This window comes from Branchiostoma floridae, chromosome 6 (assembly GCF_000003815.2).
Source record: "Branchiostoma floridae strain S238N-H82 chromosome 6, Bfl_VNyyK, whole genome shotgun sequence".
In the NCBI taxonomy this organism is placed as follows: domain Eukaryota; kingdom Metazoa; phylum Chordata; class Leptocardii; order Amphioxiformes; family Branchiostomatidae; genus Branchiostoma; species Branchiostoma floridae.
This window is the reverse complement of record NC_049984.1, coordinates 23,388,475-23,404,877: the sequence shown is the minus strand read 5'-3', so window position 1 is coordinate 23,404,877 and position 16,403 is coordinate 23,388,475. Positions and strand designations below refer to the sequence as shown.

Genomic DNA, 16,403 nt, shown 5'->3' with positions numbered 1-16,403 from the left:
TTTTTTTTGGGGGGGGGGCGAAATCGCTAAAGGGGGGCGAGGTAGGGGGGCGAGATCACTAGCCGGGGAGGGCGAGATCGCTAGTGATTTCGCCCCGGGGGGGCGAGATCGCTAGTGATTTCGCCCCCGGGGGGGGCGAGATCACGGGGGGGGGCGAGATCGCTGTCACACCGGTATGGAAAGGTGACGTTAGCTTAACAATGTCTGTGCGTGTATTTCAGCTATTTTCCAAGGTGGACATCAACGGCAAGCACGGCCACATCGTGTTCGAGTACCTCAAACTGAAGCTGCCCTTCCCGTCCGACAACGCCGCCACCATGGCCCAGGAGCACCTGGACATCTGCTGGAGTCCGGTACGGAGGACCGACGTCTCCGGAAACTTCGAGAAATTTCTCGTAGCGAGCGACGGACAGCCTTACCGGCGGTACAGCTGGAGGACAGCGCCGGAGGACTTGTGCAAGGACATCGAGGAGCTGCTCAGAAAAGTCACGCGCACCAACAGGGAGCAAGGAAACACGGGCGCCAAAAATGACAGACCCGTTCTTTTTAACAGCAAGAAGTACATGCAAGAAAGCATAACTCGTAGTACGGTCAGAGACGATGCCGCATACTAGTACTAGTTTTACCAGTGGTACCCTTGAATAGTTAGCCTAGGTACCATTCGATTTTTACCGGATCTCCTTACGAGTGTAAGGCGCCCCGGTATCATCATCATATCGTTCCGTGCCAGTACTGCAGCCAGGCCACGGCCTTCTCGTTAGCTTCTAGTACTAGTAGGTCCTGGTTGGAGGTGGTAGGGCCTAATATACAGTCCTTTGTAATGTAGACGCCCCGGTAGAAATCGGATGGTACCCAGGCTGTTGAAGTTTCATCAGGTTGGTAAGTCACTAGATGACAAAGTAACTTGTACACAACCTAGTGTTCTATTCAAGCCGACGTCTCGGGACATATGCTGGCCAATTCTATCACGAACTGCAGCTAGGTGTCGCTGCTAACACGTGCAGTCCCAAACGTAAAGTATCTGCACATTTACAAGAATAGGTGCGTAGTTATGCGGTGTTTGTGAAGGTGACAGACGGTCACCGAAACGTTCGCTTGAGTTTAACACTTGGTTGTATACAAAGAACGTCCGTTTATGCTTTCAAATTGTTAGTAGTTGTTGTACTGCTCGTTGAACTTGAGACGGCAACTTTGAGCAGACTGCTCATTTACTTTGTTAAAAATATCATACTATAGTGGTCAATGAATTGTACATACTAGTATTGAGTTGTTTTCTTTCACATTTACTAACAACGTTTCTTGTACAAAACTGTGGCAATGGTTTCTAAAGCCTAAATGGTTCTTCAAACTTATTTCATTTGCACCACTCGTACAGAAATCCCTTGTTCAAGAAATGACCAAGCAAACACATTTTCAAAATCTCCATACGCCTTTATTGACATGTAATAGTTATTTCTCTGAATTTCAACACTAACCTCACAAACATGTTACGAGGGGCGTGCAATTAGTAATGGTCCTGACCCATTTCCCATAGCAGGAGATTAATGAAACTTGGCACAGTTATTAGTCTTTCTCTTCATAGAAATCACCCAGAGTTATGCATTTCTCCCATCGTTTGATGCAGCTCTGGACACCGATTTTGTAGGACACCCCAGGTTGGTCCTCCAACTGATGCCTCATCAATGGCACAAGAGGGACGACCAGGTCTGGGAGCTGTTTCCACAGACTTAAAGCCACGTTTGAATTCAGGATGCCAGCGTTTTACAAGGTCATATGATGGGGCATCATCACCATAAGTTTCATTTATTTCATCAAAAGTCTTCTTTGGTGTGCATCCTTTCAAATACAAAAACCGGATCACTGCGCGACACTCAACTGGTTCCATTTCACACCTGGTCCATTTCGCACCTGACTAAGTTCAAACACCAGTAAATCAGAAACCACAATTAGTTCAGAGCTGTCTTTTGCAACATAACCCATAGAGATATGAATTATTACACATACAAAATTTCATTTAGATCAGACAACTGGAAGTGGGTCAGGACCATTACTAATTGCACGCCCCTCGTATACATGTACCAATACAATAGACTATCAGTATCATCTGTGTCTATTTTCTCACAAAAGAGTGGAATCTTCAACACCTACAGGACACTATAGACATATACTAGTTACATGTAGGCCTAGGAAAAAATGTTACATTTCCGGTTAACCGACCAACTACAGGCAAACCTGTCCAAGACGACCACCCGGGGGACCGACCAAAAGTGGTCGATTTGGTCAGGTGGTCGGTTAGAAGAGTATCGACTCACAACATGCCCGATCCATGGTTTAAATGTTTTCCATTAAGTTTAATGGCAAATAGCAAGCACACGCACGTGCATCCGCCGCCATATTTATTTTGAACAAAACATCGTAAAGGTAGTCAAAATCTGACACAAGCTGGCCGATTTCGGCACAAAATTGCGCTAGTTATCATTGAAAATTGATGACACCTCAAGATTTGAAAATGACGCGGTCGTTGACAGGAATTTAGTCAATTTTTGGCGGTTGCGGTCGCGTTGGCCAGGTGGTCGTTGTAAAGAGGTCGCTTAATGCTCACGTCAATGGGGAAAATTTTCGGGTCCGACAAAATGCGGTTGTAATGGCCAGGTGGTCGCTAAGAAGAGGTGGTCGCTTGGGCAGGTTTGATTGTATAGCAAAAACCTGCAGACTCTAACCTTCCCTTGGTCAGCCTTTTGCAATCTGACATTTGATATTGCGATCTGATATTCAAAACATAATTCCTGTGATTCACACTGTCTAATACTTGAACAATTAATATGTGTGGTAAATTTTGTCCATCTTTGTTCAGTTTATCAAAATAATTATGCTTGTACAATGTATATAATATGAAAAATTACAATATGATGTTGAAAATATCAGTGACTGATGCATTGATAAACCGTATTTGTTGGATCACTTCAGCCATGATGAAAAAAAAAGGAAATCAACACTCACCGACTTTAATTCTTTTCAGGACCGTAAACCACAAACATAACATTTTTTTGCTGGGCCTAAAGATATGTTGTTCCACTAATTCGAAAGAAAGAAATAACATCCTTCTTACACAGTACAAAACAAAATGGCATGTGTAGGAAATGGTACTTAAGTTTTTTCATATTCAGCAGGAACACTTTTGTCACCCCCCTCCAGGGTTGGACAAGTCCACCAGCCCGATTGTCCAGGGCAAGTGAAAGTGCTGATCGGGCAAGTGCATGACCTACCCCACTTGTCCGATCAGGCAAGTAAGATTTTTCCATGAGTAAGATTTTGGTATACTTTTTACCTTTCACAGTCATGGCATTAAGCATTGGTCAACACAGAAAATAAGCCAATAATAACAGAATTCCATTGCTGGAAATGAAATCCATAGAAAAATGTCTAAAAAATGTTTAAATTTTGGGCAAGTGAAAAGTTGGTTCGGGCAAGTAATTTTTTATGTACTTGCCCGATAGGACAAGTGAAGTTTAAAAAACTTGTCCAACCCTGCCCCTCCACTGAAGACTGTTAGAATCTGTCCACAAGACTCAGTAACCTCTGTTGCTCAGCCTCCTTTGTCTCAGTGCTCTTGGCGTCACCCACATTGGCTGCATACTCTGTACAAACACAAAAGCGTGCATTAGTTTAGGACATTTACAAACTTTGAAAAATCTAATTTAAAGGGTGACAGCAATCTTCTTACATCATCTGGAGATTCAAAATTCACAGCCAGCAAGAGTTTGGAGATCTCAAACTTCCATGAAAACTTTATCTGGTCTCTTAATAATTACATTGTATGTCAGCGAAAAATCAAGCCCAAAACATGTCCAGGAAAAGATAATCAAAGCTACAAAGTTCTGCTGCAGTACCAAGGTTACACAACAGGGGTCCCAAAATTGACCTTGACCTTCGTCTTCACCACACCTACTCACAAACCAAATATCTTCACAATTCATTGAGAGGTTCTTAAGTTATTACTGCAGAAATACAATGCATCCACACACTCAAACATAGCCAAAACTATACCTCCATTTTTCATGGAGGTAATACATGTATCTTCCTATGTGTGCGCACTTGAAGCATCTCCAGAAAAGTGAACATGTCTCACCTCGGATGATGTTGCGGATGGCCTTGATAGACCCTCCCCTCAGGTTTAAGATCTGCATCACTCGGGGCTTGATCTGGTCAAGAAAAACAACAAAAACTCATTAAAAATGTCTGTCAAAAACTAATTATGATATCAATACAATTTCTACAAGATCTTCTTTCTATCTGTATCTGGATAGCTTGTACAACCGCCCTTCAGTATAACACATCAGGTTTGGTCTGTTTGTTTGTTTTGCATACCCTTACGGCGTAACAAACTCCGATCCGTAATGCTGGACAGAAACGAGTGGAGACACAGGTGTCACCTCCAAGAGGATGAACTGAACTGAACTGAACTGAACGGCGTAACACACTTGGTTTGGTTCGAACCCTCTGGGTTGTGAATTGTACACCCTGCATATTGCGCCACATGACCCCATAGGTTACTGTAACTGCATTTAAGTTCGCGGAGATTTACTTTCGGGGCAGGGAAAATGGAGTGTTCTCGGTGGTTTTAAGTTCGCGGTGGCGCCATTGACTGTAAGCTCATACTAAAATGGAAAAATGTTCGCCACTGCAAAAAACGCAAACATACAACCACCGCGAACATTTCTGCATTTACAGTAATGTATAACAAAACAAACAAAACAGTATAAAACAATGTATAAAACAGCTGTGATAATATAATGCTCACACTGGCCGGTCCTGTACTACAGATCTCTAACATGATAACTCAGTGATAATACTCACACTGGCTGGTCCTGTACTACAGATCTCTAACATGATAAATCAGTGATAATGTTGTTATCATGAGAATGATAAATCAGTGATAATACTCACACTGGCCGGTCCTGTACTACAGATCTCCAGCATGATATAATCCAGCAGCTGTAGGGTGAACAGTCCGGTGTTCAGTCGCCGCAGGTAAAACTCTTCCTCCATTGGTTCATCCACGTCTTCGCCCTGGCGCCGTAACGCCACCTTCTCGCGCTCGATCTGAGCGTCCACCGCTCCAACCTTGTCCAGGTACTTGAAGTGGAGTTCCATCAGACGATCCACCTGCGAGTAGGACAAGGTAATCAGAGATAGCAGACTTCACTCCCTTAATGTAAGTCAGAAAACCACAGAGAGACAAACACTCAGACAGGTCTACTCCCTTGGAGGTGAAGTAACAGAAATGCATGCAGACACATAAGAGATTACCAGTGTGTGAAAGAATTTGTAAATAATGTACACTTAAGGCAGTGGGAGACGAAACACATTTTATTTCCAAATGTTCATTCAACGAAACTGAAAGAATCACTCTGTTTAGAGAAGCCACAAAGACTTATCCGAACTTCCCCACATTGACAGACGAACTGAAAGCCACTTTTCTCTTGAAATTGCAGAACCCACAAATTTTAGAAAAGGTGGGGCTTTTCGTTTCCCTCTGCTTCCAAAAAAGAAGTCAAACCCAACCTGTTTAGAAATAGCAACACTAGTATTACAGTAGAATATTGTTCATAACTGTCCATTGTCACTTGTATATCTACTATGTTTATACCATGTACATGTACAATGTACTTGCAATTAGCTATATATAGCCCTCGGGCACGAACTTGTAAATAAACTTCTTTACAAAACATACCACATACAAATACATTGCAGCTTATTCACCTTTGCATGATCGGCCTCTGTGAACTTGTTCAGGAGTCTCTGTCTCTGATTACTCTTGACATTCTTCAGTAGAGAAGCAATGATGGACACAACATGCTCTGGAACACAACAGCAAATAGATTGAGTGTATCGTAATAAAAACATTGCATGTCAATTCATGTAGTACTTATAGCACACTACATACACGAGCACACGATGAATACTGTGAATCCATGTAAGTTCATGTTGATCTAAGTTAGTGGTAAGGAAAAAGGAAGATGTGTTGGTGGTGATTTTAGTTCAAGATAGTGCTAATACTACTAATACTAGCATTACATAATGCTACAGTTATGGAAACCCAGGCACCTTTACGGACAGTCGGAAACCACCTACTAGCAACTTAGAAAGGCACCTCCAACACATCATGATACTGTACAATGTTAAGTACATACATGTAGTGTCTAGACAAGGTGGTAGGTGGGCAGAAAACAGAACAAAAATTTTCGCTGTTGTGTGTTTGCAGTGAAGAGTTTGCCACAAAAATCGGAAACAGAAAACCACCTCAAACTTCAATGCATAAATTACATGTACATGACCAATGTTATTTTGTGACCAAAAATAACCACTAAAACTCACCTTCATGTTCCTCCTTCATCCTGCCTATCTTCTTGTTGGGTTTGGGAGTCTTCATGAAGAGAGGGAAGATGGTGCGCAGGCCGAGGATGTCAATGAACTTGGTGCAGTTGTCCACACCCTCCGGTCCCGTCAAGGCGTGGTCCAACACCTTCAGGGCACTGTTCCGGGACATCTTCTTCTCCCTATATGGCAGGTAACACAGTTAGATCTCTCCATAGGAAAGCATTCCCTCGCAAAGCTCAATCACACAGTAGACACATACTGGGACACTTTTCTATTGTGATTACAATGTATGATAAACATGTGAAACCAAGTCATACAGTAGACACATACTGGAACACATTTCTATTGTGATTCCAATGTATGACTGAAGGATACACATGTGAAACCAAGTCATACAGTAGACACACACTGGAACACATTTCTATTGTGATTCCAATGTATGACTGAAGGATACACATGTGAAACCAAGTCATACAGTAGACACATACTGGGACACATTTCTATTGTGATTCCAATGCATGACTGCAGGATACACATGTGAAACCAAGTCATACAGTAGACACATACTGAGACACTTTTCTATTGTGATTCCAATGTATGACTGAAGGATACACATGTGAAACCAAGTCATACAGTAGACACAAACTGGGACACTTTTCTGTTGTGATTTCAATTCCAAACATAGCTAATACTCATGGCCAATTGCTCCACCCACAGAAACACAAGGACCTGCCAGCCTGCTGTCTGCTATGCTCTCCTCCTAGGCGTGATTGAACACCATAAAACACATGAGAAACACATTGGAATGACAGTCTCAAGTTGGCCATAAGGAAACCTTATATATATCCTCCAAAGACAACATTAGGAACCCTCTGACTAGGGAGGATACACACAGTGAAAACCCACCCGGCAGAAGAGGAGATATCTCCTGAGTTTCTACTTCACTGAAAGAAGGCTTCAGTAAAGTACTAACCACAACTTCAGCCCCTCCCCCTTCAGAAACCTCTCCCTATTGGCTGACAAACTGACCTGAGCATCAGTTCAGTTCAGTTCAGTTTTATTTGAGTCCAACTTGCACGTGCACTGTACAAACAGGCACATGAAATCTGTTGGCCCACAAGGGCGCTGCACATTAAGACCGTGTAATGCAAGATAATACACAGGTAGGATTAAAATCAATTAAAATACAATTTCCAATAAAATTAAGATAGCACATACATTATAAAATCTACTATACTGTACAGCTCTTTGAGTAGAGTTTCAGTGCACGGGGCATGAAAGACTGGGCGTGCCTATTCGTCTTACTGAAAGAGGGAGTGGGTTGTTTAGGACGTCGCAGGCTGTAGTTGCTCAGTCTGGTAGATATAAACTCATGTAGAGGACTGCCATCATCTTTCAGTATGTTTTGAATGGTTCGCAATGTTGCCTGATCTCGTTGCCATGACCATCATCAGGTTCATGAGCTGAAGCCCCTCCCCCTTCAGCAACCTCTCCCTATTGGCTGATAGACTAACCTGAGCATCATGTTCATGAGCTGAAGCCCCTTCCCTTTCAGAAACCTCTCCCTATTGGCTGATAGACTGACCTGAGCATCAGGTTCATGAGCTGAAGCCCCTCCCCTTTCAAAAACCTGTCCCTATTGGCTGATAGACTGACCTGAGCATCAGGTTCATGAGCTGAAGCCCCTCCCCTTTCAGAAACCTGTCCCTATTGGCTGAAAGACTGACCTGAGCATCAGGTTCATGAGCTGAAGCCCCTCCCCCTTCAGAAACCTGTCCCTATTGGCCGGCAGCATCAGGGCAGAACACAGGCAGTCGAACAAATTCTCCATCATCTCTAGCTCCTCGCTATTGGCTGGGTTGTGCCGCTTAAATGTCTGTTAGGAGAACATGGATACTGATCAGGATAGTTGAAATGACATGTACATAGTACGCTTTGCACTGAATTTAGAACTTCTACGTATTACACAAAAATCAAGGAAGGCAAATACACAAATTTTGGTTGTCTTGCTACAAATTACATGAAAAAGACAGCTTTTCCTGAAAATTATTGGAAATCAAAATAGGCTGCCTATGCCTTACAGAAACATGAAATTTAAATCTGCAGCACTAAAACCTTTTAACCCAATACACTCAGGTTACACTTGTTGGAAAAAATGTACATGTACATGGAAGACACCACATTTTCTTTTCGCTTACAAAGTAGATCAAACCAGGAATTTCAATTCCTTATACTTAAATTCAAATGCTGAGTTATAAGTTAGTGTGCCAGCATTTTTCTAGTTGTTGAAAATTGCATCCTTTTGTAAGAAAAAAAAAATATTTTCACCACTGCTGTGAAAAGATAGAAGAAACCTTACTGCTAGTTGTTGTAGCAGCGTGTCGATTCCGTCCAACTCTCCCAGCTGTTCTCTGGTTTCTGCATTGAGGATTACATTAATACAATCATGTAACTGATAAACTTAAGCCATGCCAATCTAATTTCTTACTTCAGGCCACACCAATTTAATTTCTTGGTTCACGGATTCGCTCGCTCCTATTTTTTGGAAAAAAAAAATAAAAATAAAAATTACCACTCAGCAAATTTTCACCATTAATGAAACCATTCACCAACTTTCTGGTGAAGCATATTGGCCTTTATATTATAAGCTCCTTAAGGTGTGGGTACAGGTGCTGTTACTGTACAAAAATAGTGTTTTTGTACTTTTTTCAAGCTGAAAACTTTTTTCTTTATGTTTTGGATTAGCTGTTACCTTTACCCCAACCATGAAAAAATCCGTGAACCAAGAAATTAAATTGGTGTGGCCTCACTGATTTTTGCAAAAAAAGTCTGAATACACAAGGTTAGAGCTGTGAACACAAATCAAATTTAGGTACAGGGACACAGCTTTAGATACAGACCGGAATTCTACCTGCACCTACATCAAGATGCACATGAAGTCAACTGTATTTTCTTAAATGATAAATTGTCATCTTTACATGAGGAATTACATGCAAACCACAAAAGAAGTTCTACAAGTTTATTTTTTCCAATGACAAGATTATCACAATTGTCAGGTTTGATCTGGGATTTTGGCCAACTTAATTTCTGTTACACATTAGTATACATTACAATTAGTTCAGGCAGTAAAAATTGCCTGGCATACAATGTATTATAATATAAGAAATCATAACTTGCCTTCACTGTTCTGTAGGATGATTGCTAACATTTCACTGCAGTATAACTTGTTGGCATCAAATGGCATCTTTGCCTGAAACATTCAGTAGGAAAAAAATCATTAATACTCATAAAAAATTGGCATAAAAAAAGTAAAAGAAAGTATCTAGCTTGACAAAATAGCTAGAGATTATGTCACAAACATCTGTGGAGAAATTTTAAGGTTGGTAAAAGAATACCGTCACGTCTGAGATGGGACTCGAACCCACAATCTTCTGCTCCGGAGGCAGACGCCTTATCCATTAGGCCACTCAGACGAATCGCTAGGGGGCGTGTTCCTAGCATATATAACCCGACGCCCACTATTACGTAATCACTTCCTGCACTTTGATCTAAAATTGATAGGTGGCGCTTTTTCATAGAGCAGGCCGGCAGAGATACGCTTTTAGCACGCGTTTCGGCTTTTCGTTCGTTTTTCGGTCACTCTCGACGTCTTGCAAATATCGTTGAACTTTCTTTTTTACTGCAAACTTGAAAATAATGTGACGTGCAGTGAACAAAATTAATGCATGACGTGAAAATTCCGTTCAAAATGCGCGAAAATTATATACGAAAGCAAAACCTCAGTTCAATGCAAAAGCTCTCAGTGAGCTGCCGAAATAACCGTATGCTCCAAATCACGTCGCGTTCATAAAAACAGTATTTTCCAATTCAATGGTTCACATTTTTTTACATAAATCGATGTATTATTCAGTTGAAAGATGAATAATTAAAACAGGGAAACAGGCTCCCTACCTTTATCCTTTTCAGCAGGTATGGCATCAAGCCCTGTTGTGCCGCGTCGTGCGCTCGGTCGGCTTTGAACTCTAAAATATTTTCTATGACACCTATAGACAAAGCAATATACACCATGGTCACCAGGAATAAAAGTGTGATATGATAATATTTCTTATTGTTAAGGACAATGATTATTCGAAATAATAATGATAAAACCCACTTGTTACAATGTAGTTGGACTTGCTAATGCTAGTGACGATAGCTGCAAGTAATTGAATTTATTTCTTGCACCTTGTTGACTGTATTATGACTCTCTCTCTTTCTGACATTTCTATGTCATTGTGTAGGATATTTGCACCCTTTGTCTCATGTCCTATATTGTTAAAATATGTGCCAATCTTACAAAGTTAACACTGCCTTGTGACAATGTCGTGTACTGTAGAAATGATGAAAACTGCCTGCTGTAATTGTTATATTTAACGTTACCTTTGACACAAAATGTGAACATATCATCTCATATGATGTTTATAAGCTTCGTTAAAGGTTTCATTACTTTGTTTATTTGTGGCAGAAAACCTTTTTTAACATTATATAAACAGCTATAACAAAACCAAATACAACAATATATCTCTATAGATATTACTCACTGGTGTCTATTAACGCTACCAAATTCTTATCATTAGTACAACAATACACATCATTCATAGACATGAAAAACTGTGACGGAGGGGACAGAAATGTGGTAATATTTCTTTCTTATCATCAATTGCACAAGACGGGCACTTAACAATTACTGTAAATACAGTATATTACAACAATCACTGTAACATTGTCATGCAACCACATGTACTGTTAAAAGTTTATCGAGTCACTTTGGTACCATACTCTAGCTTCTGAACTCACTCGCACTCACTCACTCTCCGGTTTAACGTCTAACAAAAATAATAAAGCAAGCATGGCAAGATATATCCTTCACACAGTAAATATGTCTATTAAGATGTTAAGATCACTACTTAGAGATGTGCAAGGTGAATTAAGGACAGCAGGCATTACAGAGAAAGAAGTTTTTATTGTAGCATTCAAGAGATGCATGGTGAGGTGAGGTGCAAGACTACCATGCAGTGCACAATGCTCCCACAAGGGGGCGTTACCAACCCAGTGTGTTGTGAACTCCATCAGCCTCCTCCTTCACAGACTCGTCCAGTCGATCTAGGTTGGTCACCAACATCCCAAAAACTTGGGCATCCAACTGGCATGGAGGGAGAAAACGTTATATAGCTATACATCAGCATTAGTAGAACCTCACACAAGTCCAAGATTCGAAATACCCGGTTGGCCTGTTGTGCCACGCAACCAGCGCATGTCCTGCCATATTTGCCTGATCAGGCCAGTGTGAGTTTTCCATGGCTAGATATTGGTCAACTAGCATGACTAAATTGTGCTCCCAGCAGCTCGCCTAACTGACCAGCCCGAAAAGCTTGTCAGACACTTAGAAAGTAAGATATGTAGTAAGATTTGGATTCTTGTCCTTTCCTACAAGTACATCCACACAAAGCATATAGATGTAGCAAGCTGGAAGGGTCTCAATCCCTTGGTCTTGTCGTTAATACAATTTGGTACATGCAGCTGATGCAGTCCTTTTTTACTGGAGAAATAAAAGATAATTTCCTTGCTACAAAAAAAAGAAATACATCTACATTGTATGTCATTTATATTGCAGGCCAGTGAAAAGTTTGTTCGGGCCAGTAGAGTTTTTTTTAATGCAGAAGGCAAGTGAATTGAAAAAAAAATTGTCCAACCTACATCGAACTTGTGAAGTACAAATATCATGAAGATATTAATAATTATACATACATCCACAGCTTCGTAACTTACATTGCTTACAAATAAACGTACAAACATACAAGTTCCACTGCAGTGCCGTAGGAAGTAGCTACGATGTTCATCATCAAAGTTGACCTTCGTCTCACCAACGTACCAAACATCATGAAGATCCATCAATAGCTTCTAGAATTATATACACATGCGTCCACAGCCACTCCACCATACCACAACCTAAAATATAACCTTCTTGGCAAAGGTGATGAAGAACTATACAGGACAGTACCAGTGCCTCTATGAGAGCGTCTGCACCCTCCTCACTCTCATTCAATGTGTCAACATCTGTCAGCTCCTGTAGCAGGTCCACTAGAGCGATGGAGATATGTGAGCATGTCAAGGATGATATCATATTATTTTTGTTATTATTTTTGTATTGTCCGACTACTCTCTCTTGGCAGCCAGGGGCTTACAATAGGTGGGGCTAAATCGCAAGGGTCTAGAGCGGCACCACTCAGGTGACCTCAATACGACAGTAATTCCCCCAGGTGCAGCCAAGGTACTGTAGGTTTTGAACCACTCACACCACACCATCGCACATGTGGTTGGTTCTTTAAAGTGCCTGGGGTATGGCTCTCCCCAGACACGGGACCTCCATTTTACGTCCCATCCAAGGGACAGCCCTAGCCGAAGCTAGGTACTCATTTGCACCTGAGTAAAGTGGGGAAAGTCATGTAAAGTGCCTTTCTCAAGGGCACAACATATCATACAAGGTATCTGTATAACCCCACACAAGGTATCTGTATACTATAACCCCAGTATAACCAACCTTCTGTATCGGTATCTGTATAAAATCACAGAACCCACAAATTGTTGAAAAGGAGGTTTTTTTTGTCTTCCTCTGCTTCCAAAAAAGAAGTTAAACCCAACCCAAATCTTTTAGATGCTATATAAAAATCATAAGAAATTGGACACACTACACCCTTACACTGGGAAGCATTAAATTCTGATTGACCAGGGATGCCACTAGGTCCCTGACAGTAATTTTACCCCTCAGGGTACCTTACAATGCACCATTTTAACTCTAAGTTCTCTGAAACTCCGCACCTTGGAGGGAGGATGCCCCCTGAGCCCCCTAAAAAACTTGGGTCCATATCACTTACCGCGACTCACCAAGAAATTTGGACCCCCTATAATAAAATCCTAGCTAAAATCCTGTTGTTAATGAAAGGATATCAGTGTTTTCGTGGTTGAGCATCTGACAGAGGGACTGGACAGCGTTGAGCTCCACCAGGTGATGGTACAGCTCCGGAGCAGTGGCGATCACATGCAGCTCCTGGATAGTGTCATGGAGCTCCAGCTCGGACTCCATGAACCTGCAAACAGGGAACATGGGCTGTCATTGGTCAGTAAGCTATGACATCATGTCCATGCATGGACTCTCATTGGTCAATGAATTAGTTCTGACTTCTGAACCCATGAACATGTAGGGAACACGGGCTTTCATTGGTCAGTTAGCTATGACTCCATGAACCTTCATGCCAGTGCATGGACTCTCATTGGTCAGTTAGCTCTTGAGTTGACTCCATGAACATGCAGGAAACATGGACTCTCATTGGTCAATTAGCTATGACTCCATGAACCTGCACGGACTCTCATTGGTCAATTAGCTCTGACTCCAAGAATCTGCAGGGAACATGGACTCTCATTGGTCAATTAGCTATGACTCCATGTACCTGCATGGACTCTCATTGGTCAATTAGCTATGACTCAAAGAACCTGCATGGACTCTCATTGGTCAATTAGTTCTGACTCCATGAGCATGCAGGAAACATGGACTCTCAAAGGTCAGTTACTTATAAATTCATAATCCGGTAACATACAAACAAAGCTAAAAGTAAAGATACAAATTGTGCAAACCATGAAAGGGTACAGACCTTTCAGGGTTGTCGGGGTACTTGATTCTCATCTCCTGGTTCCGGTAGACTCGTTTCTCGAACGTCAGGATCATCCGTTTCAGCGCCGCCTCATCAAGGGTTTCCATATCATCCTCCTGAGTAAAAAAATCTTCATCTCAGGTAACCGAAACAACCAAAACAAACAGATTCGAATTATGTAGCAGCTGTCACTTATGTATTTTCTACCACATACTGTGAATGCAGAAGTTTTTGCGGTGGTTTTATGTTCGCATTTTTTGCGTTGCCAATTCACAGCGAACTTAAAACCACTGCGAACATTTTTCCACGGCAGTCAGAGACTACAGTGAATGGTGCTACCACGAACTTAAAACCACCGCGAACACTCTTTTTTCCCGCTACCGCGAAATTACTAGTAAATCCCTGCATCCCATGATACTCTGAACGCATGTCTAAAGACAACCGTTGCCCGCAACGATAGACAATAACAGCCGCACGACTATATAAGTGCTGTCTGTCTAAATCGGGCCTTAGCTTTAATAGTGGCAGTGTGGGTATATACACTTTTAGTATATAGGCATGGCTCGAAATACTGGGTGCATGTGCACCCAGGTGCACCCAAAATTGGAAGTGTGCACCCATTTTTTTTCAGTGGGTGCACAGGATGCACCCAAATATTTTCTTAGGTTTATGTATGGAAAAATATTAAGTATACTAGTATACATCATATTCTTGACATTTAAGTGTTAGAAAGATAATAAAAATGTCTGTCATGTTACTTGTTTCAGAATTTGATAGCTTGTAACTAAGTTTTGTTATTAGGTTTTTCTGACATTCTACTTAAATTTAAGTGGTGCACCCAAAAGTTTTTTGGTGCACCCAATTTCTTAAGCTGGGTGCACCAGTGCACCTAATCCCAAAAACGAATTTTGAGCCCTGGGTTTGCGTTACCTGTTCCAACTTCTCCAGAATCACAGCCTTCTCCTCCTCCGACATGCCAGCCGTCTGCGCGGGCGCGGGTTTCCCGTACCGGTCCCCGTCCCGGATACGCGCCTTCCGCACGGGCCTGTCCAGATCATCATCATCATCATCGTCATGGCCACGCTTGGCGATGGACTCACGATCAGGCTGGGTACAGAACAGAGAGTAAAGAACTGTAAATTTGTCTATTTTTGCAGGGGTTTTATTTTCATTTCGTGGATAAAATTTTGTGCCACCTTTAAATTTGATCTTAGTCAGGATTCTAGTGGTTGAAACAATTATTGAGTTGATGGCCCCCAATAAATCAACAATCCGCCATTTCGCAGGCGCCATTACGTTCCAGACATAATTTGTTACACAAATTGACACAATGGTAGAGACGACACTGTTTACGTCTGAGGGCCTTTAACTTTGACATATTAGTAGTAATTACCCAAAGTTTCTCTCACCTGAGCATGCGTGGTTACTAGTGTGAGAAGGCTTTTAGTTTGGAAATGCATATATGATTTTGCAGTTGAAACAACCAGAGGGGCGAGTAGAACAGAAAGAAACAACATCCCGACTCCCGGGATTCGAACCCGCGCCGAACCCGGGCAGCCCGATCACAAATCACGACTGCTATCGCTGTCGCCACAAAAGCACTAGTGCCCTTGGGCAAGGACGATAGGCAGTACTTGAACACCACTGTTACACAGTGTCATGTATTTGCTATGAAGTCACTGCAAAAATATTTCAAGATTTAAAGAAGTTGACCTGGATTTACCTTGAAACATTTCACATATAGTTCACATTTATGGATGCATGATGTAAGTCTAAATCAAACAACATAATATTTTCGCTTTTTATATAAATAATATACTCACTTCAGTTATTATACATCTAAATTTTGAAGCACACTATTCAGGAAAATTTGAGAAAACGGTACACAAAGCTGTAGTGGGAGGGGGGCGACTAGAAATACACACTTTGTATTGTTTAGAAGCTAGCGCCATGATTTTCCCAAAGAGCTAAGGTAGTATATACGGTTATTGATAACACTGATAACCTAAAGACGGGTATTTCTTACGTATATTAAGACAAAACGTCGTTTTTACCTGATAAGCGAGTAATTCTCCCACGTTCAGCGCCATTTTGGACTTCCCACAGTGCAACACCTACGGACGAGTACACTGTGTAAAATAGGGGCGTTACTGTCCGACAGTCTACATTAGATTCTGACTATTCAAAGTAGAAAGAAAAATGTTAAAACCTTTCTCCCGATCCGTGAGTGACAAATCGTAACAATAGTATAATGATAATCTAAATATATGTATTAGCAATGGTCACATATCCCTCACTAATAATTCCTTTTAGTGCATGAAAAAATAATCCCTT

At 41.5% G+C, this 16,403-nt stretch overlaps 2 protein-coding genes and 1 non-coding gene across 6 annotated transcripts in view; 1 reads left to right on the top strand and 2 right to left on the bottom strand.

The window, feature by feature from the left end:
* The window catches only part of LOC118417657 (glutathione peroxidase 2-like), a 9,052-nt gene extending 7,562 nt beyond the window's left edge, over window positions 1-1,490 (top strand). The window contains exon 3 of the mRNA XM_035823291.1: window positions 222-1,490. Within this exon, the coding sequence (XP_035679184.1) occupies window positions 222-614 (393 nt within the window). The 3' untranslated portion in view covers window positions 615-1,490. The remainder of the gene's footprint in view (window positions 1-221) is intronic.
* A 1,488-nt stretch (window positions 1,491-2,978) lies between these two features.
* On the bottom strand, window positions 2,979-16,209 carry LOC118417656 (beta-catenin-like protein 1). 4 transcript variants are annotated; one of them, XM_035823288.1, is made up of 16 exons: window positions 16,124-16,209; window positions 15,000-15,176; window positions 14,070-14,185; window positions 13,369-13,508; window positions 12,422-12,519; window positions 11,470-11,563; window positions 10,333-10,424; window positions 9,559-9,631; window positions 8,741-8,799; window positions 8,109-8,257; window positions 6,379-6,560; window positions 5,764-5,861; window positions 4,948-5,166; window positions 4,130-4,202; window positions 3,535-3,638; window positions 2,979-3,189 (listed from the first exon to the last, which is right to left on the bottom strand). In XM_035823288.1, the coding sequence occupies exons 1-15, from the start codon at window positions 16,157-16,159 to the stop codon at window positions 3,550-3,552; spliced, it is 1,695 nt and encodes a 564-aa protein (XP_035679181.1). In that variant the 5' UTR covers window positions 16,160-16,209; the 3' UTR covers window positions 2,979-3,189; window positions 3,535-3,549. The 4 variants fall into 4 exon arrangements, 3 of the variants coding, with proteins under 3 accessions (XP_035679181.1, XP_035679182.1, XP_035679180.1); XM_035823289.1 differs by adding an exon at window positions 8,038-8,082 and having other exon boundaries at window positions 2,979-3,638; window positions 8,154-8,257; XR_004831377.1 differs by lacking the exon at window positions 2,979-3,189 and adding an exon at window positions 4,858-4,907 and having other exon boundaries at window positions 3,539-3,638; window positions 4,942-5,166.
* Trnar-ccg lies at window positions 9,782-9,854 on the bottom strand. Its single transcript has one exon. It is a non-coding gene; the product is annotated as a tRNA-Arg (tRNA).
* Window positions 16,210-16,403: the final 194 nt, after the last annotated feature.

What these genes read in the sequence shown, in the direction of transcription:
- LOC118417656 (XM_035823287.1), bottom strand. Translation starts at nt 16,159, where the DNA reads ATGGCGCTGAACGTGGGAGAATTACTCGCTTATCAG. An exon ending in ACCTGCTGAAAAGGATAAAG is followed by an intron (nt 9,632 to 10,332) that starts GTAGGGAGCCTG and finishes TGAATGTTTCAG; the next exon opens with GCAAAGATGCCATTTGATGC. An exon ending in CAGAGGCCGATCATGCAAAG is followed by an intron (nt 5,167 to 5,763) that starts GTGAATAAGCTG and finishes TCCTACTCGCAG; the next exon opens with GTGGATCGTCTGATGGAACT.